Raw genomic sequence first — 27,659 nt, forward strand, 5'->3', positions numbered from 1 at the left:
AGCCTGAAAATCCCTCCAATCCCCCCAATGACAGGTGGCAACAGCAAACCACTGCAAATGAAGCATGGTGTGGACCAATCCAATGGAAGTCCTTGGTTGCCAACACCATCATGGGCAATGGTACCCAAAGGAGGCGGAAGGGAAATAAGAGGGAAGATTAGGCATGGTTTCATTGAATGGCAGAGCTGGATCTGCTGCTATTCATGTTCTTAATTGAATTGGAGGTGAGGGGGGAAATGCACAGAAATAGATGACGTAATGGCGAGGGGCGGGAAGTGCACAGAAATGGATGACGTGCTGACGAGGAGGCGGGATGCGCACAGAAATGGATAACGTTCTGACGAGGGGGCGGGATGTTAACAGAAATGGATGACGTTCTGACGAGAGGGTGGAATGTTACCAGAAATCGATGACGCGCTGACGAGAGGGCGGGAAGTGTACAGAAATGGATGACGTTCGTACGCAGTTTTCTGTGACGCGTTGGGGCGGGCACAGTGACGGTTGGGAGAGCGATGGCGGCGGTGCCGAGCGCGGAGGAGGCGGATGGCGGCGATGCCGAGGCCGATGTGTTCGACTCGAAGACTCACTGCCTGGAGCTGTCCCGCCGGCAGAACGAGCAGAGGAAGCGGGGCCTGTTCTGCGACCTGACGCTGTCGGTGGGCGGCCGCGAGTTCCGCGCCCACCGCTCGGTGCTGGCCGCCGCCACAGAGTACTTCGAGCCGCTGCTCGGCGGCAACTTCGAGGAGTCGCGCTCGGAGCGGGTGGAGATGCGCAAATGGAGCACGGAGCCCGGGCCCGACCCCGACACGGTGGAGGCCGTCATCCAGTACATGTACACCGGCAACATCCAGGTGTCCACCGGCACCGTGCACGAGGTGCTGGAGCTGGCCGACAGGTGAAGGCTGCACCCCGGCTGTGAGGTCCTGGAGGGAGGGGGGCATACTGTCACTGGGGGGGGGGGGGGGAGAGGAGATCCCACACTGTCACTGGGGGGGGGGGGGGGGGAGAGGAGATCCCACACTGTCACTGGGGGGGGGAGGGGGAGAGGAGATCCCACACTGTCACTGGGGGGGGGGGGGGGGGAGAGGAGATCCCACACTGTCACTGGGGGGGGGAGGGGGAAGAGGAGATCCCACACTGTCACTGGTGGAGGGGGGGGGAAGAGGAGATCCCACACTGTCACTGGGGGGGGGGGGGGGAGAGGAGATCCCACACTGTCACTGGGGGGGGGGGGGGGGGGAGAGGAGATCCCACACTGTCACTGGGGGGGGGAGGGGGAAGAGGAGATCCCACACTGTCACTGGTGGAGGGGGGGGGAAGAGGAGATCCCACACTGTCACTGGGGGGGGGAGGGGGCGGGAGAGAGATCCCACACTGTCACTGGGGGGGGGGGGGGGGAGGAGATCCCACACTGTCACTGGGGGAGGGGAGAGATCCCACACTGTCACTGGGGGGGGAGGAGAGGAGATCCCACACTGTCACTGAGGTGGGGGGAGGAGGAGAGGAGATCCCACACTGTCACTGGGGGGGGGGGGAGATCCCACACTGTCACTGGGGGGAGGAGAGGAGATCCCACACTGTCACTGGGGGGGGAGGGGAGAGAGATCCCACACTGTCACTGGGGGGGGGAGGGGAGAGAGATCCCACACTGTCACTGGGGGAGAGGAGATCCCACACTGTCACTGGGGTGGGGGGAGGAGGAGAGGAGATCCCACACTGTCACTGGGGGAGAGGAGATCCCACACTGTCACTGGGGTGGGGGGAGGAGGAGAGGAGATCCCACACTGTCACTGGGGGGGGGGGGAGATCCCACACTGTCACTGGGGGGGAGGAAGAGAGGAGATCCCACACTGTCACTGGGGGGGGGAGATCCCACACTGTCACTGGGGGGAGGAGAGGAGATCCCACACTGTCACTGGGGGGGAGGGGAGAGAGATCCCACACTGTCACTGGGGGGGAGAGAGATCCCACACTGTCACTAGAAGGGGGAGAGGAGATCCCACACTGTCACTGGGGGAGGAGGGGGAGGAGAGGAGATCCCACACTCTCACTGGGGGGAGGAGAGGAGATCCCACACTGTCACTGGGGGGGGTAGGGGAGAGAGATCCCACACTGTCACTGGGGGGGGGAGAGGAGATCCCACACTGTCGCTGGGGGAGGAGGGGGAGGAGAGGAGATCCCACACTGTCACTGGGGGGAGGAGAGGAGATCCCACACTGTCACTGGGGGAGGGGAGAGATCCCACACTCACTGGGGGGAGCGGGTGGAGAGGAGATCCCACACTGTCACGGGGGGAGGGGGCGGGAGAGAGATCCCACACTGTCACTGGGGGGAGGGGGAGGAGAGGAGATCCCACACTGTCACTGGGGGGAGGGGAGGAGATCCCACACTGTCACTGGGGGGGGGGAGAGGAGATCCCACACTGTCACTGGGGGGGGGAGGGGGGAGAGAGATCCCACACTGTCACTGGGGGGGAGGGGGCGGGAGAGAGATCCCACACTGTCACTGGGAGGGGAGGGGGGCGGGAGAGAGATCCCACACTGTCACTGGGGAGGAGAGGAGATCCCACACTGTCACTGGGGGGGGAGGAGAGAAGATCCCACACTGTCACTGGGAGGAGGAGAGGAGATCCCACACTGTCACTGGGGGGGGGGAGGGGGCGGGAGAGAGATCCCACACTGTCACTGGGGGGAGGAGAGGAGATCCCACACTGTCACTGGGGGGGAGGGGGTGGGAGAGAGATCCCACACTGTCACTGGGGGGGGAGGAGAGGAGATCCCACACTGTCACTGCGGGGTGGAGAGGAGATCCCACACTGTCACTGGGGGGAGGAGAGGAGATCCCACACTGTCACTGGGGGAGGGGAGAGATCCCACACTCACTGGGGGGAGGGGGTGGAGAGGAGATCCCACACTGTCACTGGGGGGGAGGGGGCGGGAGAGAGATCCCACACTGTCACTGGGGGGAGGAGAGGAGATCCCACACTGTCACTGGGGGGAGGAGAGGAGATCCCACACTGTCACTGGGGGGGGAGGGGGAGAGGAGATCCCACACTGTCACTGGAGGGGGGATGAGAGATCCCACACTGTCACTGGGGGGGAGGGGGCGGGAGAGAGATCCCACACTGTCACTGGGGGGAGGAGAGGAGATCCCACACTGTCACTGGGGGGGAGGGGGCGGGAGAGAGATCCCACACTGTCACTGGTGGAGGGGGGGGGAAGAGGAGATCCCACACTGTCACTGGGGGGGGGAGGGGGCGGGAGAGAGATCCCACACTGTCACTGGGGGGGGGGAGGAGATCCCACACTGTCACTGGGGGAGGGGAGAGATCCCACACTGTCACTGGGGGGGGGGAGGAGAGGAGATCCCACACTGTCACTGAGGTGGGGGGAGGAGGAGAGGAGATCCCACACTGTCACTGGGGGGGGGGGAGATCCCACACTGTCACTGGGGAGGAGGAGAGGAGATCCCACACTGTCACTGGGGGGGGGAGATCCCACACTGTCACTGGGGGGGGGGGAGATCCCACACTGTCACTGGGGGGAGGAGAGGAGATCCCACACTGTCACTGGGGGGAGGAGAGGAGATCCCACACTGTCACTGGGGGGGGAGGGGAGAGAGATCCCACACTGTCACTGGGGGGGGGAGGGGAGAGAGATCCCACACTGTCACTGGGGGAGAGGAGATCCCACACTGTCACTGGGGTGGGGGGAGGAGGAGAGGAGATCCCACACTGTCACTGGGGGAGAGGAGATCCCACACTGTCACTGGGGTGGGGGGAGGAGGAGAGGAGATCCCACACTGTCACTGGGGGGGGGGGGGAGATCCCACACTGTCACTGGGGGGGAGGAAGAGAGGAGATCCCACACTGTCACTGGGGGGGGGAGATCCCACACTGTCACTGGGGGGAGGAGAGGAGATCCCACACTGTCACTGGGGGGGAGGGGAGAGAGATCCCACACTGTCACTGGGGGGGAGAGAGATCCCACACTGTCACTAGAAGGGGGAGAGGAGATCCCACACTGTCACTGGGGGAGGAGAGGAGATCCCACACTCTCACTGGGGGGAGGAGAGGAGATCCCACACTGTCACTGGGGGGGGTAGGGGAGAGAGATCCCACACTGTCACTGGGGGGGGGAGAGGAGATCCCACACTGTCGCTGGGGGAGGAGGGGGAGGAGAGGAGATCCCACACTGTCACTGGGGGGAGGAGAGGAGATCCCACACTGTCACTGGGGGAGGGGAGAGATCCCACACTCACTGGGGGGAGCGGGTGGAGAGGAGATCCCACACTGTCACGGGGGGAGGGGGCGGGAGAGAGATCCCACACTGTCACTGGGGGGAGGGGGAGGAGAGGAGATCCCACACTGTCACTGGGGGGAGGGGAGGAGATCCCACACTGTCACTGGGGGGGGGAGAGGAGATCCCACACTGTCACTGGGGGGGGAGGGGGGAGAGAGATCCCACACTGTCACTGGGGGGGAGGGGGCGGGAGAGAGATCCCACACTGTCACTGGGAGGGGAGGGGGGCGGGAGAGAGATCCCACACTGTCACTGGGGAGGAGAGGAGATCCCACACTGTCACTGGGGGGGGAGGAGAGAAGATCCCACACTGTCACTGGGAGGAGGAGAGGAGATCCCACACTGTCACTGGGGGGGGGGGAGGGGGCGGGAGAGAGATCCCACACTGTCACTGGGGGGAGGAGAGGAGATCCCACACTGTCACTGGGGGGGAGGGGGTGGGAGAGAGATCCCACACTGTCACTGGGGGGGGAGGAGAGGAGATCCCACACTGTCACTGCGGGGTGGAGAGGAGATCCCACACTGTCACTGGGGGGAGGAGAGGAGATCCCACACTGTCACTGGGGGAGGGGAGAGATCCCACACTCACTGGGGGGAGGGGGTGGAGAGGAGATCCCACACTGTCACTGGGGGGGAGGGGGCGGGAGAGAGATCCCACACTGTCACTGGGGGGAGGAGAGGAGATCCCACACTGTCACTGGGGGGAGGAGAGGAGATCCCACACTGTCACTGGGGGGGGAGGGGGAGAGGAGATCCCACACTGTCACTGGAGGGGGGATGAGAGATCCCACACTGTCACTGGGGGGGAGGGGGCGGGAGAGAGATCCCACACTGTCACTGGGGGGAGGAGAGGAGATCCCACACTGTCACTGGGGGGGAGGGGGCGGAAGAGAGATCCCACACTGTCACTGGGAGGGGAGGGGGCGGGAGAGAGATCCCACACTGTCACTGGGGGGGGAGGAGAGGAGATCCCACACTCACTGGGTGGGTGGGAGGAGAGAAGATCCCACACTGTCACTGGGGGGAGGAGAGGAGATCCCACACTGTCACTGGGGGGAGGGGGCGGGAGAGAGATCCCACACTGTCACTGGGAGAGGAGATCCCACACTGTCACTGGGGGGAGTGGCGGGAGAGAGATCCCACACTGTCATTGGAGGGGGAGGAGATCCCACACTGTCACTGGGGGGGAGGGGGAGGAGAGGCGATCCCACACTGTCACTGGGGGGAGGAGAGGAGATCCCACACTGTCACTGGGGGGAGGGGGCGGGAGAGAGATCCCACACTGTCACTGGGGGGGGGGGAGAGAGATCCCACACTGTCACTGGGGGGGGAGGAGAGGAGATCCCACACTGTCACTGGGGGAGGGGGATGGAGAGGAGATCCCACACTGTCACTGGGGGGGGAGGAGAGGAGATCCCACACTGTCACTGGGGGAGGGGAGAGATCCCACACTCACTGGGGGGAGGGGTGGAGAGGAGATCCCACACTGTCACGGGGGGAGGGGGCGGGAGAGAGATCTCACACTGTCACTGGGGGGAGGGGGCGGGAGAGAGATCCCACACTGTCACTGGGGGGAGGGGGAGGAGAGGAGATCCCACACTGTCACTGGGGGGAGGAGAGGAGATCCCACACTTCACTGGGGGGGGAGAGGAGATCCCACACTGTCACTGGAGGGAGGAGGAGAGGAGATCCTACACTGTCACTGGGGGGGAGAGGAGATCCCACACTGTCACTGTTGTGGGGGGGAGGAGAGGAGATCCCACACTGTCACTGGGGGAGGGGGGGAGGAGATCCCACACTGTCACTGGGGGAGGGGAGAGATCCCACACTGTCACTGGGGGAGGGGAGAGATCCCACACTGTCACTGGGGGAGGGGAGAGATCCCACACTGTCACTGGGGGGGGAGGAGAGGAGATCCCACACTGTCACTGAGGTGGGGGGAGGAGGAGAAGAGATCCCACACTGTCACTGGGGGGGGGAGATCCCACACTGTCACTGGGGTGGGGGGAGGAGGAGAGGAGATCCCACACTGTCACTGGGGGGGGGAGATCCCACACTGTCACTGGGGGGGAGGAGGAGAGGAGATCCCACACTGTCACTGGGGGGGGGGAGATCCCACACTGTCACTGGGGGGAGGAGGGGGAGGAGAGGAGATCCCACACTGTCACTGGGGGGGAGGGGAGAGAGATCCCACACTGTCACTGGGGGGGAGGGGAGAGAGATCCCACACTGTCACTGGGGGAGAGGAGATCCCACACTGTCACTGGGGTGGGGGGAGGAGGAGAGGAGATCCCACACTGTCACTGGGGGAGAGGAGATCCCACACTGTCACTGGGGTGGGGGAGGAAGAGAGGAGATCCCACACTGTCACTGGGGGGGGGAGATCCCACACTGTCACTGGGGGGGAGGAAGAGAGGAGATCCCACACTGTCACTGGGGGGGAGATCCCACACTGTCACTGGGGGGAGGAGGGGGAGGAGAGGAGATCCCACACTGTCACTGGGGGGGGGGAGAGAGATCCCACACTGTCACTGGGGGGAGGAGAGGAGATCCCACACTGTCACTGGGGGGGGAGAGGAGATCCCACACTGTCACTGGGGGGGGGAGGGGGAGAGAGATCCCACACTGTCACTGGGGGGGAGGGGGCGGGAGAGAGATCCCACACTGTCACTGGGAGGAGGAGAGGAGATCCCACACTGTCACTGGGGGGGAGGGGGCGGGAGAGAGATCCCACACTGTCACTGGGAGGGGAGGGGGGCGGGAGAGAGATCCCACACTGTCACTGGGGAGGGGGAGGAGAGGAGATCCCACACTGTCACTGGGGGGGGGAGGAGAGAAGATCCCACACTGTCACTGGGAGGAGGAGAGGAGATCCCACACTGTCACTGGGGGGGGGAGGGGGCGGGAGAGAGATCCCACACTGTCACTGGGGGGAGGAGAGGAGATCCCACACTGTCACTGGGGGGGAGGGGGTGGGCGAGAGATCCCACACTGTCACTGGGGGGGGAGGAGAGGAGATCCCACACTGTCACTGGGGGAGGGGAGAGATCCCACACTCACTGGGGGGAGGGGGTGGAGAGGAGATCCCACACTGTCACTGGGGGGGAGGGGGCGGGAGAGAGATCCCACACTGTCACTGGGGGGGAGGAGAGGAGATCCCACACTGTCACTGGGGGAGGAGAGGAGATCCCACACTGTCACTGGGGGGAGGGGGAGAGGAGATCCCACACTGTCACTGGGGGGGGGAGGGGGGAGAGAGATCCCACACTGTCACTGGGGGGGAGGGGGCGGGAGAGAGATCCCACACTGTCACTGGGGGGAGGAGAGGAGATCCCACACTGTCACTGGGGGGGAGGGGGCGGGAGAGAGATCCCACACTGTCACTGGGAGGGGAGGGGCGGGAGAGAGATCCCACACTGTCACTGGGGGGGGAGGGGGAGGAGAGGAGATCCCACACTGTCACTGGGTGGGTGGGAGGAGAGAAGATCCCACACTGTCACTGGGGGAGGAGAGGAGATCCCACACTGTCACTGGGGGGAGGGGGCGGGAGAGAGATCCCACACTGTCACTGGGAGAGGAGATCCCACACTGTCACTGGGGGGGAGTGGCGGGAGAGAGATCCCACACTGTCATTGGAGGGGGAGGAGATCCCACACTGTCACTGGGGGGGAGGGGGAGGAGAGGCGATCCCACACTGTCACTGGGGGGAGGAGAGGAGATCCCACACTGTCACTGGGGGGAGGGGGCGGGAGAGAGATCCCACACTGTCACTGGGGGGGAGGGGGGGAGAAAGATCCCACACTGTCACTGGGGGGGGAGGAGAGGAGATCCCACACTGTCACTGGGGGAGAGGAGAGGAGATCCCACACTGTCACTGGGGGGGGAGGGGGAGAGGGGATCCCACACTGTCACTGGGGGGGGAGGGGTGAGAGAGATCCCACACTGTCACTGGGGGGGAGGGGGCGGGAGAGAGATCCCACACTGTCACTGGGGGGGAGGGGGCGGGAGAGAGATCCCACACTGGGAGGGGAGGGGGCGGGAGAGAGATCCCACTCTGTCACTGGGGGGGAGGGGGAGGAGAGGAGATCCCACACTGTCACTGGGGGGGGGTGGAGAGAAGATCCCACACTCACTGGGGGGAGGAGAGGAGATCGCACACTGTCACTGGGGGGAGGGGGCGGGAGAGAGATCCCACACTGTCACTGGGGGGAGGAGAGGAGATCCCACACTGTCACTGGGGGGGAGTGGGAGGAGAGGCTATCCCACACTGTCACTGGCGAGAGGAGAGGAGATCCCACACTGTCACTGGGGGGAGGGGGCGGGAGAGTGATCCCACACTGTCATTGGAGGGGGAGGAGAGGAGTTCCCACACTGTCACTGGTGGGAGGAGAGGAGATCCCACATTGTCACTGGGGGGAGGGGGCGGGAGAGAGATCCCACACTGTCATTGGAGGGGGAGGAGAGGAGATCCCACACTGTCACTGGGGGGAGGGGGCGGGAGAGAGATCCCACACTGTCACTGGGGGGAGGAGAGGAGATCCCACACTGACACTGGGGGGGCGTGGCGGGAGAGAGATCCCACACTGTCACTGGGGGAGGGGAGAGATCCCACACTGTCACTGGGGGGAGGGGGCGGGAGAGAGATCCCACACTGCCACTGGGGGAGGAGAGGAGATCCCACACTGTCACTGGGGGGGAGGGGGAGGAGAGGCTATCCCACACTGTCACTGGGGAGAGGAGAGGAGATCCCACACTGTCACTGGGGGGAGGGGGCGGGAGAGTGATCCCACACTGTCATTGGAGGGGGAGGAGAGGAGTTCCCACACTGTCACTGGTGGGAGGAGAGGAGATCCCACACTGTCACTGGGGGGAGGGGGCGGGAGAGGGATCCCACACTGTCATTGGAGGGGGAGGAGAGGAGTTCCCACACTGTCACTGGTGGGAGGAGAGGAGATCCCACACTGTCACTGGGCGGAGGGGGCGGGAGAGAGATCCCACACTGTCACTGGGGGGAGGAGAGGAGATCCCTCACTGACACTGGGGGGGCGTGGCGGGAGAGAGATCCCACACTGTCACTGGGGGAGGGGAGGAGAGGAGATCCCACACTGTCACTGGGGGTGGGGGGGAGAGGAGAGGAGATCCCACACTGTCACTGGGGGGGGGAGAGGAGATCCCACACTGTCACTGGGGGGGAGGGGGGGAAGAGAGAGAGATCCTACACTGTCACTGGGGGGAGGGGGAGTGAGATCCCACACTCTCACTGGGGGAGGGTAGAGATCCCACACTTTCACTGGGGGAGGGGGGTGAGGAGAGGAGATCCCACACTGTCCCTGGGGGGAGGAGAGTAGATCCCACACTGTCACTGGGGGGGGTGGGGGGAGAGAGATTCCACACTGTCACTGGGGAGGGGAGAGATCCCACACTGTCACTGGGGGAGGGGAGAGATCCCAGACTGTCACTGGGGGGGAGGAGAGGAGATCCCACACTGTCACTGGGGGAGAAGAGGAGATCCCACACTGTCACTGGGGGGGAGGATCCCACACTGTCACTGGGGGGAGGGGGGGAGAGAGATCCCACACTGTCACTGGGGGAGGGGAGAGATCCCACACTGTCACTGGGGGGAGGGGGGGGAGAGAGATCCCACACTGTCACTGGGGGAGGGGAGAGATCCCAGACTGTCACTGGGGGGGGGGGGGGAGGAGAGGAGATCCCACACTGTCACTGGGGGAGGAGAGGAGATTCCACACTGTCACTGGGGAGGGGAGAGATCCCACACTGTCACTGAGGGGAGGGGAGAGATCCCACACTGTCACTGGGGGGGAGGAGATCCCACACTGTCACTGGGGGGAGGAGAGGAGATCCCACACTGTCACTGGGGGGAGGAGAGGAGATCCCACACTGTCACTGGGGGGGGGAGGATCCCACACTGTCACTGGGGGAGGGGAGAGATCCCACACTGTCACTGGGGGGAGGGGGGAGAGAGATCCCACACTGTCACTGTGGGGGGGAGGAGAGATCCCACACTCACTGGGGGGAGGGAGGGGGGGGGGAGAGAGATCCCACACTGTCATTGGGGGGAGGGGGGGGAAGAGATCCCACACTGTCACTGGTGGGAGGATCCCACACTGTCACTGGGGGGGAGGGGAGAGATCCCACAGTCACTGGGGGGAGGGGGGAGAGAGATCCCACACTGTCACTGAGGGGAGGGAGGGGGGAAGAAGAGATATCCCACACTGTCATTGGGGGAGGGGGGGTGAGAGATCCCACACTGTCACTGGGGGGGTGGGGGGAGAGATCCCACACTCACTGAGGGGAGGGGGGGGGAGAGAGATCCCACACTGTCACTGAGGGGAGGGAGGGGGGGTGAGAGAAATCCCACACTGTCATTGGGGGGAGGGGGGGGGGGAGAGATCCCACACTGTCACGGGGGGGAGGGGAGAGATCCCACACTGTCACTGTGGGTGGGGAGAGATCCCACACTGTCACTGGGGGGGGGGGCGGAGAGATCCCACACTGTCACTGAGGGGAGGGGGGGGGAAGAAGAGATATCCCACACTGTCATTGGGGGGAGGGGGGGAAGAGATCCCCCACACACTCTGGGGAGGATCCCATACTGTCACTGGGGGAGGGGGGGGAAGAGAGATCCCACACTGTCACTGGGGAGGGGGAGGGGGGGAAAGAGAGATCCCACACTGTCACTGAGGGGAGAGAGAGATCCCACACTGTCGTTGGGGGGAGGGGGGGGGGGGAGAGATCCGACACTGTCACTGGGGGGAGGGGAGAGATCCCACACTGTCACTGGGGGGAGGATCCCACACTGTCACTGGGGGGAGGGGAGAGATCCCACACTCACTGGGGGGAGGGGGGAGAGAGATCCCACACTGTCACTGAGGGGAGGGAGGGAGGGGGGGGAAGAAGAGATATCCCACACTGTCATTGGGGGAGGGGGGGTGAGAGATCCCACACTGTCACTGGGGGGTGGGGGGAGAGATCCCACACTGTCACTGAGGGGAGGGGGGGAAGAAGAGATATCCCACACTGTCATTGGGGGGAGGGGGGGGAAGAGATCCCCCACACACTGTGGGGAGGATCCCATACTGTCACTGGGGGAGGGGGGGAAGAGAGATCCCACACTGTCACTGGGGGAGGGGGAGGGGGGGGGAAGAGAGATCCCACACTGTCACTGAGGGGAGGGGGGGGGAGAGATCCCACACTGTCACTGGGGGGAGGATCCCATACTGTCACTGGGGGAGGGGGAGGGGGGGAAGAGAGATCCCACACTGTCACTGGGGGGAGGGGAGAGATCCCACACTGTCACTGGGGGGAGGGGAGAGATCCCACACTGTCACTGGGGGGGGATCCCACACTGTCACTGGGGGAGGGGAGAGATCCCACACTCACTGGGGGGAGGGGGGGAGTGTGATCCCACAATGTCACTGAGGGGAGGGGGGAGAAGAGATAGCCCACACTGTCATTGGAGGGAGGGGGGGGGAGAAGAGATCCCACACTGTCACTGGGGGGGGGGGGGAGATCCCACACTTACTGGGGGGAGGGGGGGGAGACAGAGAGATCCCACACTGTCACTGGGGGAGGGGAGAGATCCCACACTGTCACTGGGGGAGGGGAGAGAGAGATCCCACACTGTCACTGGGGGAGGGGAGAGATCCCACACTGTCACTGTGGGGAGGATCCCACAATGTCACTGGGGGAGGGGGAGGGGGGGGAAGAGAGATCCCACACTGTCACTGGGGGAGGGGAGAGATCCCACACTCACTGGGGGGAGGATCCCACACTGTCACTGGGGGGAGGGGAGAGATCCCACACTGTCACTGAGGGGAGGGAGGGAGGGGGGGGTGGGAAAGAAGAGATATCCCACACTGTCACTGGGAGGAGGGGGTGGTTGGACCATGAGAATGTTGAGGTCCATGCTGCTATTGGTAATGGAGGGACCCGTTATGGTATCAGCCTGGGCGGGTTAGTGTGGATCAGGAAAATGACGGTGGAGCCGTGACCATCATTTCATTGTGGTAAAGAAAGAACAAGTATGTTTGTTAACATTCCAAAATATAGGGCAGCATGGTGGTGCAGTGGTTAGCACCGTGAAAGTCAATATTTTCGCTTCTGTGAGAGAAAAGTTCAACACGCTCATTAAGACAGAATAACAAGCTTTATTTTCGAAAGCAACTGCTTGCAGTAATGGCTGAAACTTGAAGTAAGAGGGCAGTCAGCAAAACTGCTCAGTCTTTCACAAGTTCCGTGCTTTTCGTGGAGAATTAGCTCAATGTTCATACATTAACTTTATCAAGATTATGTGACTACAGTATGGTCAGGAGTTTAATCGGAAAAACAAACGGAAGCAAAGACCAGACCATGTTTGGTCATATCACTCATACCATTATTTAGTCCTCGGAGGGTCAGAATAGATTTGTTTCTTCCTGAACCTATCTTTGTTTTAAATTCCTACGGCCCTGGGTTATGCCGAGTTAGTTTTATCAGGAGTTGCCGAGGTCCGGTGTTTTGGAATGGCTTGACCTTCAAGTTATGCTGAGTTGGCCTATGGCCAGACATCTCTGAAAATGGTTAGGGCAGCATTCTTTACCTGGGCCTGGGGAGCTGGAATGAGTAGTTTCAGTCTATCTGGTATTGTCTCAAACCTTTTGACCAGTCTTCCCATTGACCAGTTTTCCCATCATGCCATTACTTAATTCGTACCATATCACAGCACTGCTGCCTCACAGCGCTGAGGTCCCAGGTTTGATCCCGGCCCTGGGTCATTGTCCGTGTGGAGTTTGCACATTCTCCCTGTGTTTGCGTGGGTTTTGCCCCCACAACCTAAAGATGTGCAGGCTAGGTGGATTGACCACACTAAATTGCCCCTTAATTGGAAATAATTAATTGGGTACTCTTTAAAAAAAAAAAAAAAAAAAAAAATGTTTAATCCAAAATATGCCACATCCAGTTAATCTCTTTTGAGATGTAATCACTGATGTCCTGTACTGAGTGCAGTGCAATCAGAGGACATGGGAGCTCTGTTATCATTAAGCATTCAGAATTGGGGGAAGTGCAATTGTTTTAATTTTTGCCATTGAGCATGCCTCCACTATTCCCATCGTACCAGTCACAGATAACGTGATCTTGGATCATATTCTTGTAATACTCTCCACCCACCTTCTACCAAATCTTATTTCCTCCTGTGTCTTCTCCTGAAAGGCAATCTCCCCCAATTCATTTACAATTGCGCTTTCAAATTTCCACCTGTGTAATCTTTGGCTCTGTGTTACCACACCATTTTTGCAGCAATCCACATTTCGCAACTGCAATGTCTTCACCCCATTTAAAACCATTTCAGTCTAAGGGAAGCAAATTTGAGTGGATTTGATGGCCTACAGATTTACTATTCACCACCAGATCTGTCTGGACCAGAATCCTGCTGTTGTTTGTGAAACCCGCTTTCTAGTGCAGGATTGTCCTAGAATGCAAAGATAATCAACCCCTTTTCTGCACTGCAATTCATCTTCTTAAAGCCATTAAAGGTATTCCTGCGCCCGCAGAACACCGGGAACCATCCAAATCGCAAACATGCCCCCCTAGCAACCCCTCTACCTCAACCAGCGCCCTGGTCCCCGCCAGACGCAACCACCTACCTTCCACAAGAGCTGACATTTGCCATCGGATCCCAGGATCATCCAGCAGCAGCCGCCGACCGAGGAAGCGAGGGAAACGCGCCGGTCTGCAGATTAGACTGAAGCAACGCGGTTTCAAGACCCCTCTCTGCAGCATACGTCCAAGCGATCGAAAACAAGCTGGATGAACTTAACGCCAGACTTGCCTCTCAGAGGGAAGTAAGAGACTGCTGTGTGCTCTGTTTCACAGAGACATGGCTCACCCCCGCCTCACCGGACTGTGCCATACAACCTGGAGGCTTCTCAATTCACCGGGTGGACCGCACGGCATCATCAGGCAAAGCGAAGGGTGGAGGGGTTTGCCTCCTCATCAACTCCTCCTGGTGCTTGGATGTGGCGACCCTGGCGACCTGCTGCTCCCCAGACCTGGAATATCTGACCATGAAGTGCCGCCCATATTATCTGCCACGTGAGTTCACTTCAGCTATTATCACAGCGGTCTACATCCCACCCCAGGCAGAAGTGAGGAAGGTGCTGGACGAACTATACACAGTTATAAACAATTACAAAACAGAACACCCGGAGGTCTTGTTCATCGTGGCTGGAGACTTCAACAAGGCCAACCTCAAGAGTGTACTGCCAAATTTCCACCAGCACATCTCCTGTCCACCCAGGGGCGACAACACTCTTGACCACTGCTACTCAAAAATCAAGGGCGCCTACCGTTCCATCCCCCGACCGCACTTTGGGAAATCAGACCATAAGACGGTGCTCCTTCTCCCAGCATACAAGCAGAAACTTGAGCGGGAGAATCTAGCTAAGAAGGTTGTGCAGTGCTGGTCCGAGGAGACAGAAGAGCTCTTATGTGACTGCTTAGAGACAGTGGACTGGTCCATATTTAAGAACTCAGCGACCAACTTAAATGAGTATGCCACCACCGTCACAGACTTCATCAGCAAATGTGTGGATGACTGCAAAAGAAAGCAGTATGTACGTTCCCCAACCGGAAACCATGGCTCAATCGCGAGATTGATTCCCTACTGAAGGACAGATCAGAGGCGTTCAAGACAGACGATCCTGACCTATACAAGAAATCTAGGTATGACCTCCGCAAAGCCATCCGAGATGCCAAGAGAGAATATCAAACCAAGCTAGAGTCACAGACAGACTCTCAGCGGTTGTGGCAAGGACTAAACAACATAACGGGCTACAAAGCAAAGTCGAACAGTATCTCTGACAGCAGCGCACCCCTCCCCGATGAACTCAGTGCATTCTATGCTCGGTTCGAGCAGGTAACCAACAATCCGCTGGCGAGTGCCCCAGCAGCCCATAATTCACCTTGGCCTTCCTGAAAGTGAACCCTCGGAAGGTGACGGGCCCGGACGGGATCCCTGGTTGTGCACTCGGAGCCTGCGCGGACCAGCTGGCAGAGGTATTCGCAGACATCTTTAACCTGTCCCTACTCCACTCCGAGGTCCCCACCTGCTTCAAGAAGACCACCATCATACCGGTACCAAAGAAGAACCAGGCAACATGCCTCAATGACTACTGTCCAGTGGCCCTGACTTCAGTCGTAATGAAGTGCTTCGAGAGGTTGATCATGAAGCGCATCACCTCCATACTCCCAGAACGCCTTGATCCACTGCAATTCGCGTACCGCTGCAACCGGTCCACATCAGACGCCATTTCCCTGGCTCTACACTCATCCTTAGAGCATCTTGAAAATAAGGACTCCTACATCAGACTCCTATTTATTGACTACAGCGCCGCCTTCAACAACATAATCCCAGCCAAGTTCATATCAAAGCTCCAAAACCTAGGACTTGGCTCCCCACTCTGCAACTGGATCCTCAATTTTCTGACCAACAGACCACAATCAGTAAGAATGAACAACAACACCTCCTCCACAATAGTCCTCAACACCGGGGCCCCGCAAGGCTGCGTACTTAGCCCCCTACTCTACTCCCTGTACACACACGACTGCGTGGCAAAACTTGGTTCCAACTACAAGTTTTCTGACGATACGACCATAGTGGGCCGGATCTCGAATAACGACGAGTCAGAATACAGGCGGGAGATAGAGAACCTAGTGGAGTGGTGTAGCGACAACAATCTCTCCCTAAATGCCAGCAAAACTAAAGAGCTGGTCATTGACTTCAGGAAGCAAAGTACTGTACACACCCCTGTCAGCATCAACGGGGCCGAGGTGGAGATGGTTAGCAGTTTCAAATTCCTAGGGGTGCACATCTCAAAATCTGTCCTGGTCCACCCACATCGATGCTACCACCAAGAAAGCACAACAGCGCCTATACTTCCTCAGGAAACTAAGGAAATTCGGCATGTCCACATTAACCCTTACCAACTTTTACAGATGTACCATAGAAAGCATCCTATCGGACTGCATCACAGCCTGGTATGGCAACTGCTCGGCCCAGGACCGCAAGAAACTTCAAAGAGTTGTGAACACCATCACACGAACCTGCCTCCCATCCATTGACTCCATCTACACCTCCCGCTGCCTGGGGAAAGCAGGCAGCATAATCAAAGATCCCTCCCACCCGGCTTACTCACTCTTCCAACTTCTTCCATCGGGCAGGAGATACAGAAGTCTGAGAACACGCACGAACAGACTCAAAAACAGCTTCTTCCCCACTGTCACCAGACTCCTAAATGACCCTCTTATGGACTGACCTCATTAACACTATACCCTGTATGCTTCATCCGATGCCAGTGCTTATGTAGTTACATTGTATATGTTGTGTTGCCCTATGATATATTTTCTTTTATTCCCTTTTCTTCCCATGTATTTAATGATCTGTTGAGCTGCTCGCAGAAAAATACTTTTCACTGTACCTCGGTACACGTGACAATAAACAAATCCAATCCAATCTTCCCTTTTTAAAATATATTTGTTCTTGGGATGTGGACACTGTTAGTATTGTCCATCTGTAGTTGGCTTGAAATGGGGATGGTGTGAACTGTTGAACAGTGATATTGTTTAAAAGAATAATGGGATGTGGGTGTAGAAGGCTGGACCAATATTTATTGCCCATTTCTAACTGTCCTCCATTTCAGAGGGTTTTTTGGGAATCGGTCACATTGCTGTGGAGTCACATAGGGATGGAATTAAGGACCAGAGGACGTTAGTGAACCAAATGGGTTTTTACCATTTTTTAAATCATTTATCATTTTATGATGATACGCAATTTCATGGTCATCGGCAGACTTCTAATTCTGGATTTCTATTGAATTCAATTTTCACCATCTGCCATGGTGGGATTTGAACCCGGGTCCCCAGATCTTGCCCTGGGTCTCGGGATTACTAGTCCAGTGACAATACCACTACACCATCGCCTCCCCTGTTACACCCACAGTACTGTTGGAGAGCGAGCTGGATTTTGACAACTGATGGTGAAGGAACAGTGATCGTAGTTCTAAGTCTGCTTGGTGAGTGGTTTGGAGGGGACATTGCTGCTGGTGGTGTTCCCATGCATCTGGTGCCTCAAATCACTCACCATGCAGGTGGTAGGAGTCACTGGTTTGGAAGGTACAGTTAAAGAAACCTTGGTCAGTTGCAGCAATGCATCTTGTAGATTTATACACTAATGCTAATGTACACTGGTGGTATAGAGAGCAAATGTAAAGGTGGTTGATGGGGTACCAATCAAGTGGGCTGCTTTGTCCTCTGACATTGATCTTGAGTATTTTTGGAGCTGCATGCATCAGGCAAGTGGCGAGTCTGCCATCAAATGCCTGACTTGTGCCTTGTATATGGAGGACAATCTGGGAAAATAACCATTTACCACAACTTGCCGTTTTCTGTCCTTAAGCCATTTTTTAAAAATCCAAGCTTGCAATGACCCTCCAATTCCAGCACAGAATCTTTATAATGCAGTAGGCGGCAATTCGGTCCATTGAGTCTGCACTGACTCTCAAAGATTATTCTACCTAGTCCCACCCCTCTGCCTTGGCCCTGTAACCTTGTACATTCCCTCTTTTCAGATAATCATGATCCACAGTTTTGTTAACCAGCCTTTCACGTGGTACTTTGTCAAATGCTTTCTTAAAGTCCATATAGATAACATCCGTGGTTTTCCATTCATCAGCCTTCACTGTTACTACATTTTTAAAAAATGAATTAGATTTGTCAAGCAAGACCTACTTTTTACAATCTGTGACCTAACTCTACTTACTTCATTTGAATTAGCAATTGATGATAGGAGCAGTTAGTGGGATGAATAGAGTAAATGATGAGGTAGAGCTGGGTATCTTCACTTAACATTTAAAAGTTGACTCCATTCTTCTGGTAGAAATGCCAAGAGTTAGCATGCAGAGGACTATGGATGGGCACAGTGCCCATACAAGTGCGGATGAGGAAACTATTTGAGGTAAGAGGTCTGTGTTGTAACTGTTAAGACTGGAAGCAGGAGAATATAGTGTACAGGAGTGTTGTGGAGGAGAAACATCAAAAGGAGTCTGGAATGAACAACCATAACAAAGGCTGCAAATGAGCAGGCTGTAATCGTATGAGACTTTTGTACTGTCATTACAAACATGAGGTGCGTTTTTGATGTCCTGCATTACTATTACAGAATTACTTTTGGTGGAAGTGTTTCTGTGATGTGAATCTGCAAAAGCTTTTATTCCACATTCTGGACCAAAGGATAAGTGTGCAGACCTCTGTAATGCTGTGCAAGCATCTGTACAGGCCAGATATTCTGCTGCTGGCTGAAAGATAATCATTGCATACTCACTGTCAGAATTAAACAGCAGCTTCCTCATGGTAGCCATGCAGATCCCTCCATGAGGCAGCCATGCAGATCCATCCACGAGGCAGCCATGCAGATCCCTCCGCGAGGCAGCCATGCAGATCCCTCCACGAGGCAGCCATGCAGATCCCTCCGCGAGGCAGCCATGCAGATCCCTCCACGAGGCAGCCATGCAGATCCCTCCACGAGGCAGCCATGCAGATCCCTCCGCGAGGCAGCCATGCAGATCCCTCCGCGAGGCAGCCATGCAGATCCCTCCGCGAGGCAGCCATGCAGATCCCTCCGCGAGGCAGCCATGCAGGTCCCTCCGCGAGGCAGCCATGCAGGTCCCTCCGCGAGGCAGCCATGCAGATCCCTCCGCGAGGCAGCCATGCAGATCCCTCCGCGAGGCAGCCATGCAGATCCCTCCGCGAGGCAGCCATGCAGATCCCTCCGCGAGGCAGCCATGCAGATCCCTCCGCGAGGCAGCCATGCAGATCCCTCCGCGAGGCAGCCATGCAGATCCCTCCGCGAGGCAGCCATGCAGATCCCTCCGCGAGGCAGCCATGCAGATCCCTCCGCGAGGCAGCCATGCAGATCCCTCCACGAGGCAGCCATGCAGATCCCTCCACGAGGCAGCCATGCAGATCCCTCCACGAGGCAGCCATGCAGATCCCTCCACGAGGCAGCCATGCAGATTCCTCCACGAGGCAGCCAGCGCTTTTGCCACTGCTCCAGTTTACTTTGCACTCATGAATTTTGACATCTCTGTCTTACTTTCCGGAGGCATGGAGTAAAATTGCTTTGATTGATATTCACTAACCACTATTTCTTGCAATATGAAGTCTGTGTTAACTTTATTTTCTAAAAATGTTAAGCATGTGGCGCATTTGTTTTCAATGTACTGCCCATTAGTGGCATTTACAACATTTTCCAAAACTGCCATTTCCTTGTTCCAGGTTCCTCTTGCTTCAACTGAAGGAATTCTGTGGGGAGTTTCTGAAGAAAAAGCTAAACCTCACCAACTGCGTGGCAGTTCACAGTTTGGCCCACATGTACTCCCTGGACCAGTTGGCATTGAAATCTGCAGACATGATCCGCAGGGATTTCTCCAAGGTGGTACAGGATGATGAGTTCTACACACTACCATTCCACCTGGTTAGGGACTGGCTTTCAGACTCTGAAATCACAGTGGACTCTGAGGAAGTTCTTTTTGAGGCTGTGGTGAAGTGGGTGCAGAGGATCCCAGAGGAGAGGGAGAAGCACTTTGAGGAGCTGTTCCAGTTGCTGCGGTTGCCTCAGATGAAGCCCACATACTTAACCCGGATCATCAAATCCGAGCAGCTCGTGGCTAATAATGCCAGCTGCCTCCGGCTCGTTTCAGAAGCAGTGGAAGGTCATGCACTGCGGTCGGAGAATCTTCAACCTGCAAACTTGGAGCACTGGGCGTCTCATGTTGTGTCATTCCAGCCTCGCTTTGGGCAGAACATGGACATTATCATGGTCGTGGGTGGTGTGTCAGAGGGTGGGGATTATCTGAGCGAGTGCGTAGGATACTTCATTGATGAAGATCGATGGATAAATCTCCCCCACATTCACAACCACCTAGACGGCCATGCTGTGGCCATCACAGACTCCCATGTGTACGTGGCTGGCTCCATGGAGCCTGGATTTGCAAAGACAGTGGAGAGGTACAGCCCTAACAGGAACAGCTGGGAGCAGGTCAACAACCTAATCACCAGGAAGCATTCCTTTGGCCTGTCAGCAGTTAAGCAGAACTTGTATAGTATCGGGGGGCATGGTAATTTTAGCCCGGGGTTCAAGGATGTTGACGTTTACGAACCTGAACAGGACAGATGGCACCATCTGGAGTCAGCTCCCAAAATATTACGGGATGTTAAAGCCATCAGTGTGGAAGATCGTTTTGTGTACGTCACTGCCCGCACTCCCGTGGACACCGATAATGAGGATGGACTGGAGACTATAAATGCAAAGTATGATACTGACACGAGGCAGTGGCAGGACGTGGAATCTCTGCCACTCCTTGATAACTACTGCGCCTTCCAGATGGCTATTGCAACCACAAACTTTTACCACACAGCCTCCTGCTGCCCCAAGTGTTACCCTGTGACAGATGGTGAAGCAAAGCAGAAAATCTCCAGCATGACAGCTGATGAAATCTTGGAGAGCTTACCATCTGAAGTGCTGAGTATTGAGGGGGCGGCAATTTGCTACTTCCGTGATGATGTCTTCATAATTGGTGGCTGGAAGAACAGTGATGACATGGACAAGCAGTACCGGAAAGAGGCATACCGCTATTGCTCAGAGAGGAAACGCTGGATGCTGCTGCCTCCCATGCCGCAGCCACGGTGCCGAGCAACCGCTTGCCATGTGAGGATACCTTACAGGTACCTGTACGGAGTTCAGAGATACCCAATGCCACAGAACCTGGCCAGGCAGCGAGAACGGCTGCAGCAGATGCAGCAGTTGCATCGACGATCTCTAAGCCTCAGGCGGCAACTGCAACCTCAAGTGGAATGTTAACCAGAAGCACTTCTGGGTTTGGTGAAAAACCTCCCCCCAAAATTCCAGTATAAGTCTGATTCTCTACAGCTTAATATAATTTGGAGGTTAGTGCTAACTAGAATTCCTGCCTCTCCAAAAATAAACTGCTGTGACAGTACAGATTATATAGATAGTTGAAAGTTGGCAGAGCTTTCAAACTCAACTGTTCTATAATAGAAATAAGGGTCAGTGTCATACCAAATGGACTGAATCAGACATCAAATGAGACTTGTGATGCGTTCGTGTCGTGAGCTCTGTCACTCTCCCTCTCTGGGTTTTGCCATACAATGAAAAAAATATTCCCCAAACTATGGGATCGAACCACTTTAGGATGGTTCACTACATCTTTTTCCAAAACATTGCTTCTTCCCATTCCACTCCATCTCCAGCCAAGTCGATGTGTGCCATATTTTTTTAATGTCTTGCCTTGGTGTTATCCATGTAACATTCCCTATTTTTATGTTTTTTTGCTTCTTCATCCCTTGTTGAGACCACTTTTTACCTCTTGTTCCAATAACCCCATGGTTATTTAAACATGCAAAAATTCCAGTTTTCTTAACATGAGGCAGCAGGGGGAACATATTCTGTTGAGCCATAGTAATTTCCTTAAGATGTCACTCAATGGTGTAGTCATGGCCACGACTACTTTGCCTAGCTATATGTGGTTGTGTGGCAGCTTGCCTCCATATCTGTTCTGATCAAAAACAATGATGATAGTAAACTGGAGAGCCAGTCTGATGGATTCCATTCTCCACGGTGCCTGAGAGCAGGTGGAACCAAGCCATGGAATGATCTATAATTTATTGGGAGAACAGCAAGGGTAAATTTGTTGGATTTTTAATTATATTAAAGTAGCACAACTGACATGAGACCGTGATAATTTACCCTGCGTTTTCCAGTCATGACCCCTGAAATGGAACGGGCTCAGTCAACAGTTGAAAAACCAAGACTAGATACTAACCAGCATAGGATTCCCTAAGCACTTTGGTTATTGCAGAAAGCATTTTAAACTGATGCTTGTTAACTTTAATGGAGCACACAGTTAAACCACACTACGATTAAATCTCCAGGAAATGGATTTTAAGTTTGTCCCTTTAAAGTACTTGTCATTCTGTCATGATCAGCTTTTTAGTTTTGACCAAACTACAGGTTAGTGAATACCAATTCATTGGTCCAGGAACCTGGTATGTGGCATGAATAGGGTATGACTTAGATCTTACTTTTGGCTTTCAACTTGGACTATGCGGAAAAGAGCTCAACTTCCTACTAAAGGGTTTGACGGAGTTACAATTGAACATTTTGGGGTTGCACGGGGTTACTGCTCTGAATGATTGTTTGTTGACCCATGCCACCTTTTCTTTTTCTCTCCTTTATTTCCGACACTTGGTCAGAGCTGGGAATTATGGTGAGCTTTACATTGGATTCAGTAGCATTTGCGTGTTATGTGTATATTTCATTGATTGAGACTGCAGACATCTGAACAGTGAGCTATGATTAAGATTTTCCTTTGCTCCTTACAATGGACAAGTAGAAACTACACCACCAAATCCTATGTGTAATCTATTTAAGCACTTAGTTCCCTACAACTTCTACACTTAAAAGTCAAGGAAACACTGAAATATAAGGATGTTAGGTAGTTCTGTCATACAACTCAGTTATGTTTCCAATCCAAGTTGTAGTGAGCTTGGAGTATAGCTTTTGGTTGCAGTTTCTCTTGTGGTACTGTCACTTTCTGCTGTGCTGTGTATATTTGTATCCTGACTTGTAAGACTGAAATGTATTTTCCCTGTATAGATCTATATATTTCCATTCCTTGTTATCCTCAAGTAAGGGAGCTACCTAAATTTAAACTGGCTGGCCTAATTTCTGTATCAGAAGTCACTTAGTTTTAAGTAGTGTACGTAATTCAAGTAGAAGATTTAACATGTGTTTTGTAAATCCTGTGTGTAAGATGACTTATCAAAGCAGGTCTCGCCTTTGTTTTGTGGGTATGGGCCATTCTTTCATCAGCCTGTCTGACGGGGCTGTTACTTTCCTGAGGAAGATGTCCTGCTGGTGACACACTGCCTGCACAGTTCCTTTTTTCCTAAATGAAACTTTTATAACCTCACTTTGATATATAATTGGTGTTGTCCCAATATTTGTTAACAACTGGTCTCCAAAACTGAAAGTTTTTGGTGCTGCACCAGTCACCATTTGTATTTTGATATGTTTATATTGCAGGACTGTAACACTAAATCCCCAAAGTTAGGGCTGACACCAAGGAACCAGGTTTCACACTGCTGGTATTTTCTTTTCTGTTCTGTTCAAATTTTAAGTTAAATAAGAACCATTAGTATCAAGTCACTAGACTTGTTTAGCATGTGTCCTGTCTAGGGCAGGATTGTACTTAAGCCAGTACATTTTAGTGTTGTGTTGTACTTGTCTGATACTGGTAGGCTGAATTAATCTCATTGTTCCTTCACTGCCAGTGGCCCACTTGTAACCTCAGAACGCTCGCTACACTGTCACAAGCCAGTTTGGAAGGAAAGGTTCTGTAATTGTATTGCTGAGGTCAGCAAAACTTAAATGTTCTCTCCATTACACTTTACTGAAACTATTGTGAACTCCATGGCCACTGTGTGCACTATTTCCCTATCATTTGTGCACAATCCGAGTGAACCTGGGCTGGGATTTCTTCCTCCTTGTACCAAATTATATTCCTACACTCAACCATCCAGAGGTAATGCTAGTGATACAATGGAAGTTGTATTTTTCAGAGGGTTCCATTCACTGTGATGTAGCTTGTTGAGTGGGGAATTTCTGCCCTGAGAAAGCCATGCATGGGTAGTGTAATCCACACAAGTGATCCAACTCCAATATCAGACCGACTTGTGCTGTTCAAAGGTAAGGCTCTGGGCCAGAGAAAAGATTTCAACTACATTCTCCCAACCTCCAAAATTATCTTTGTGCAGTTTGAAACCAGGCTCTGGTGTCTTTATGTACTTAAATATTCTGTGCTAATGAGGCATTTTATTTTTAGATTCAGCACATGCAGTGTCACAAGTGGCGGTAAGTGATACATCAGCATGGTTTAACAGGAGAGGTATTCTGCTTGTTTAGCATGGAGCACTAAACACAGAATGAGAAATGTTTTGCTGCACCTCACTTTATAATCCCTAAAGAAATTCAAGCTTCAGTAAGAATCTGGTTCCTTCAGGCTTGATGTCCAGCATGAAACCTTGCCTGCAAATAGTCCAGTACCAGGGCCTCTTACCATTTATAACATCCACATCTGATTGTGATGTAGATTTGAAAGAAAGTCTTGTTTTAATGTGTTCTTCTGCACCTCAGAAAAGCCTCAAAGCATTTCATCTTCAGTTTTGGAATTCACTTTAATTGTTCTTTTGGAAAAACGATGCCTGTCATGACGTGTACAACAAGGTCCATATCCATAATAGCAAGCCTGACTGGAAATGCCAGTTAATTGGTGATCAGTGACAAACTACCCTTAATTTCAACATCCTTTGATGGTGTTAGAAAACTTGGGTAGCTGTCGAAGCATCACTTTATTCGGAGTGAGAGTCCCTTAAATTGTTTTTTAGTTACCTGTTTTGATGTGATGCAAACCTTGATGGTCTAGTCTCGCATGTCCTTGATGTTGGCAGCTCAGCCATAGAGTATCTGATCAGCTAGTGGCACCACATTGTGCACACTTGTCCAAGTTAACATAGGAGTGAAATCTACTCTCTACACTGACTGATGAGATGTACAGAGCCTGGCCTAGGCCAGTGAGGAGAATATCATATAGGATGTCTGAAATAACTTGCCTCTTATTAACATCCACACAATCATTGGCTTGTTGAATATTTTAACATTTGATTTCTTTCTGCACTCACTCTTCATCAAGTGCTCTCTGGACAAATTTATTAAGTAAAAAATGCTCGATATGAACACTCCTGCTGCTGACAGTTCCCATTCTGCTGTTCTGAAGTGTAGAATTAGCAGAGCTAAATCTGCATTAGTACTTAGTTCAAAAGACTAACCGTAAGTGATTCTTTAGAGGTTTGGAGTGGGATGGGGAAATGTGTGATGACTCCCAGTTGTGTTTGGCTGCCGCATTCTCGGGCTGCACCGATTACGTTCATTAGTTTACTGACTTCCTGTTTCCTTGGCTGATCTGTACATTTTTATTTAAGTATTTTTACTTAACTCCTTCTTGGTTATTTCACCCTCATTGTTTGTCTGAAACACAGGAAAAGTGTTTGCGTGTGTGAGAAAAATGTCTGGGGTTTTATCTCCCTCTGCCTAAGGAGATAGAGCATTTTGCTACTGTGTAGTGAGGGAGGGGAGTGAGGTAAGAAAGTGTTTCAATTCTGATGTAGGCTCTGCTTTGAAATCTGAACACTGTATACTGTCTTGTATTCAAGCATAAGGTTTGTTCCAGTTTGTCTCCATCATTGTTGGGTGTTCCTGTTGCTCTTTTTCAAAAAAGCTTTGCCTAAGTGGACTTTCCCCCACCCTTAAGTGCATTTGTGCAGCTGGCTGGGCACAGTGGGATTGTGTCTTGTGATGAATTCGAGGGGACAGTGGAAGGAGTATCTTTCAATTGAGGGGTATTTGCTTTCTGCCTGACACCTTTTGGAATATTCACGCACAAGGTTGTCCAGACTTTACAAATTAATTCTAATGAGCACATGCATGTTTATGGTGTGTTCAGCAATGTGATAGTCATCCACTCTTGTTTTTAAAAAAATATTAAACAATAGCTTGTCAATAAAGGAAGATTTTATCATGAATGCTGTGTGTTTGCTTTCTATAGGGGTGCTGGCGATAGTGGTGTGCACAATTGATATAACAATTAAATCTCAACTATCTGATTCACTACATTATCTAGGATTGATTAGAGTAGATCAGATTATCCAACTCTTATGTGGGCAGATGCCCTAGGGAGGGTGAACTCTTCCTCTTCGTGCGCGAGGCTCAGCCTCATACAGTTTAAGGTGCTGCACAGGGCACACATCACCGGGACAAGGATAAGCAGGTTCTTTGGGGGGTGAGGACAGATGTGTTGGGTGCTCAGGGAGCCCAGCAAATCACACCCATATGTTCTGGGCATGCCCAGCGCTGGAGGAATTTTGGAAGGGCGTAGCGAGGACGGTGTCGAGGGTGGTAGGATCCAGGGTCAAACCGGGCTGGGGGCGCGCAATATTTTGGGTGGCAGAGGAGCCGGGAGTGCAGGAGGCGAAAGAGGCCGGAATTCTGGCCTTTGCGTCCCTGGTAGCCCGGCAAAGGATTCTCCTTCAGTGGAAAGATACGAGGCCCCCAAGCGTGGAATCCTGGATCAGCGATATGGCAGGGTTCATTAAATTGGAGAGGGTGAAATTCACCTTGAGAGGGTCGGTACAAGGGTTCTTTAGGCGGTGGCAACCGTTCTTAGACTTTCTGGCAGAAAGATAGACATTGGTCAATGGCAGCAGCAGTGGGGGGGGGGGGGGGGGGGTTACTTTATTTCTGTTTATGTTATTTACACTGGAGGGTCTGAGGGGGTGTATACACCTGTTTTCTTTAGTCGGGGTGTTAATGTTAATTTATTATTTAGGTACAGGGGGGGAGGGGTTTGGGGGGTTGCTTTTTTAGATTGTGTTTTGTACTTAACCCTGTTGGGTTCTTTTTTCTTTCTCATTTTGTTGTTGATATTTTATGAAAACCTTTAATAAAAATTATTTTTTTTAAAAAAAAGATTATCCAACTCTTTTGGAAATAGAGCAAAGTATCTGCAAATGCCAGAGTGTGGAACACATGGTTACGCAGTATTGCAAGATCTATACAATAGGACAACCATCCTCTTATCTCTCAACCTTTCCTTCTGCTGTCCCCCTCAGTCCTGGAAAATAACTGCAGGAATTCCTACGGGTAGTGTCCTAGACCCAGCCATCTTCAGCTGCTCATCAATCTTTCTCCATCATAAATGCAGAAGTTGGGGTGTTTTCTGATATTCTGCTCAGCGCCATTCGCAATTTCTCCGATACTAAAGCAGTCCACGTCCATGTGCAGCAAGACCTGGGGACTATCCAGGCTTGGGCTGATAAGAGCCAAGTAACATTCACACCTCACAAGTATCAGGCAATGACCATCTCCCTTGTTAATTAACGGCATTGCTATTGCTGAATCCCCCACTATCAACATCCCTGAACTGGACCAGCCATAAAAATACTGTGGCTACAAGAGCAGGTCAGAGACTGGGGATTCTGTTCCGAGTAACTCATCTGACTTCCCAAACCATTGTCTGCTATCAACAGGGCATAGGTCAGGAGTGTGATGGAATACTTTTCACTTGGGCTGGTTGAGTGCAGCTCCAACAACACAAGAAGCTCAATGCCATCCAGGTCAAAGTAATCCCCGTGATTGGCGCCCCATCCACCATCTTTAAACATTCACTC

The 27,659-nt window shown here is 53.9% G+C and overlaps 1 protein-coding gene across 1 annotated transcript; it reads left to right on the forward strand.

Moving 5' to 3' along the window:
- The first annotated feature begins 490 nt into the window (after positions 1-490).
- klhl11 (kelch-like family member 11) lies at positions 491-26,015 on the forward strand. Its single transcript, XM_072487644.1, has 2 exons — positions 491-895; positions 19,632-26,015. The coding sequence occupies exons 1-2, from the start codon at positions 513-515 to the stop codon at positions 21,214-21,216; spliced, it is 1,968 nt and encodes a 655-aa protein (XP_072343745.1). The 5' UTR covers positions 491-512; the 3' UTR covers positions 21,217-26,015.
- The last annotated feature ends 1,644 nt before the right edge of the window (positions 26,016-27,659 follow it).

The sequence above is a fragment of the Scyliorhinus torazame genome, chromosome 21 (genome assembly GCF_047496885.1).
Source record: "Scyliorhinus torazame isolate Kashiwa2021f chromosome 21, sScyTor2.1, whole genome shotgun sequence".
In the NCBI taxonomy this organism is placed as follows: domain Eukaryota; kingdom Metazoa; phylum Chordata; class Chondrichthyes; order Carcharhiniformes; family Scyliorhinidae; genus Scyliorhinus; species Scyliorhinus torazame.

Excerpts from the sequence above, each read along its gene's own strand:
- klhl11 (XM_072487644.1), top strand. The coding sequence starts at position 513 with ATGGCGGCGGTGCCGAGCGCGGAGGAGGCGGATGGCGGCGATGCCGAG. Across the intron at positions 896-19,631 it reads GTGCTGGAGCTGGCCGACAG|GTTCCTCTTGCTTCAACTGA; the intron begins GTGAAGGCTGCA and ends TCCTTGTTCCAG.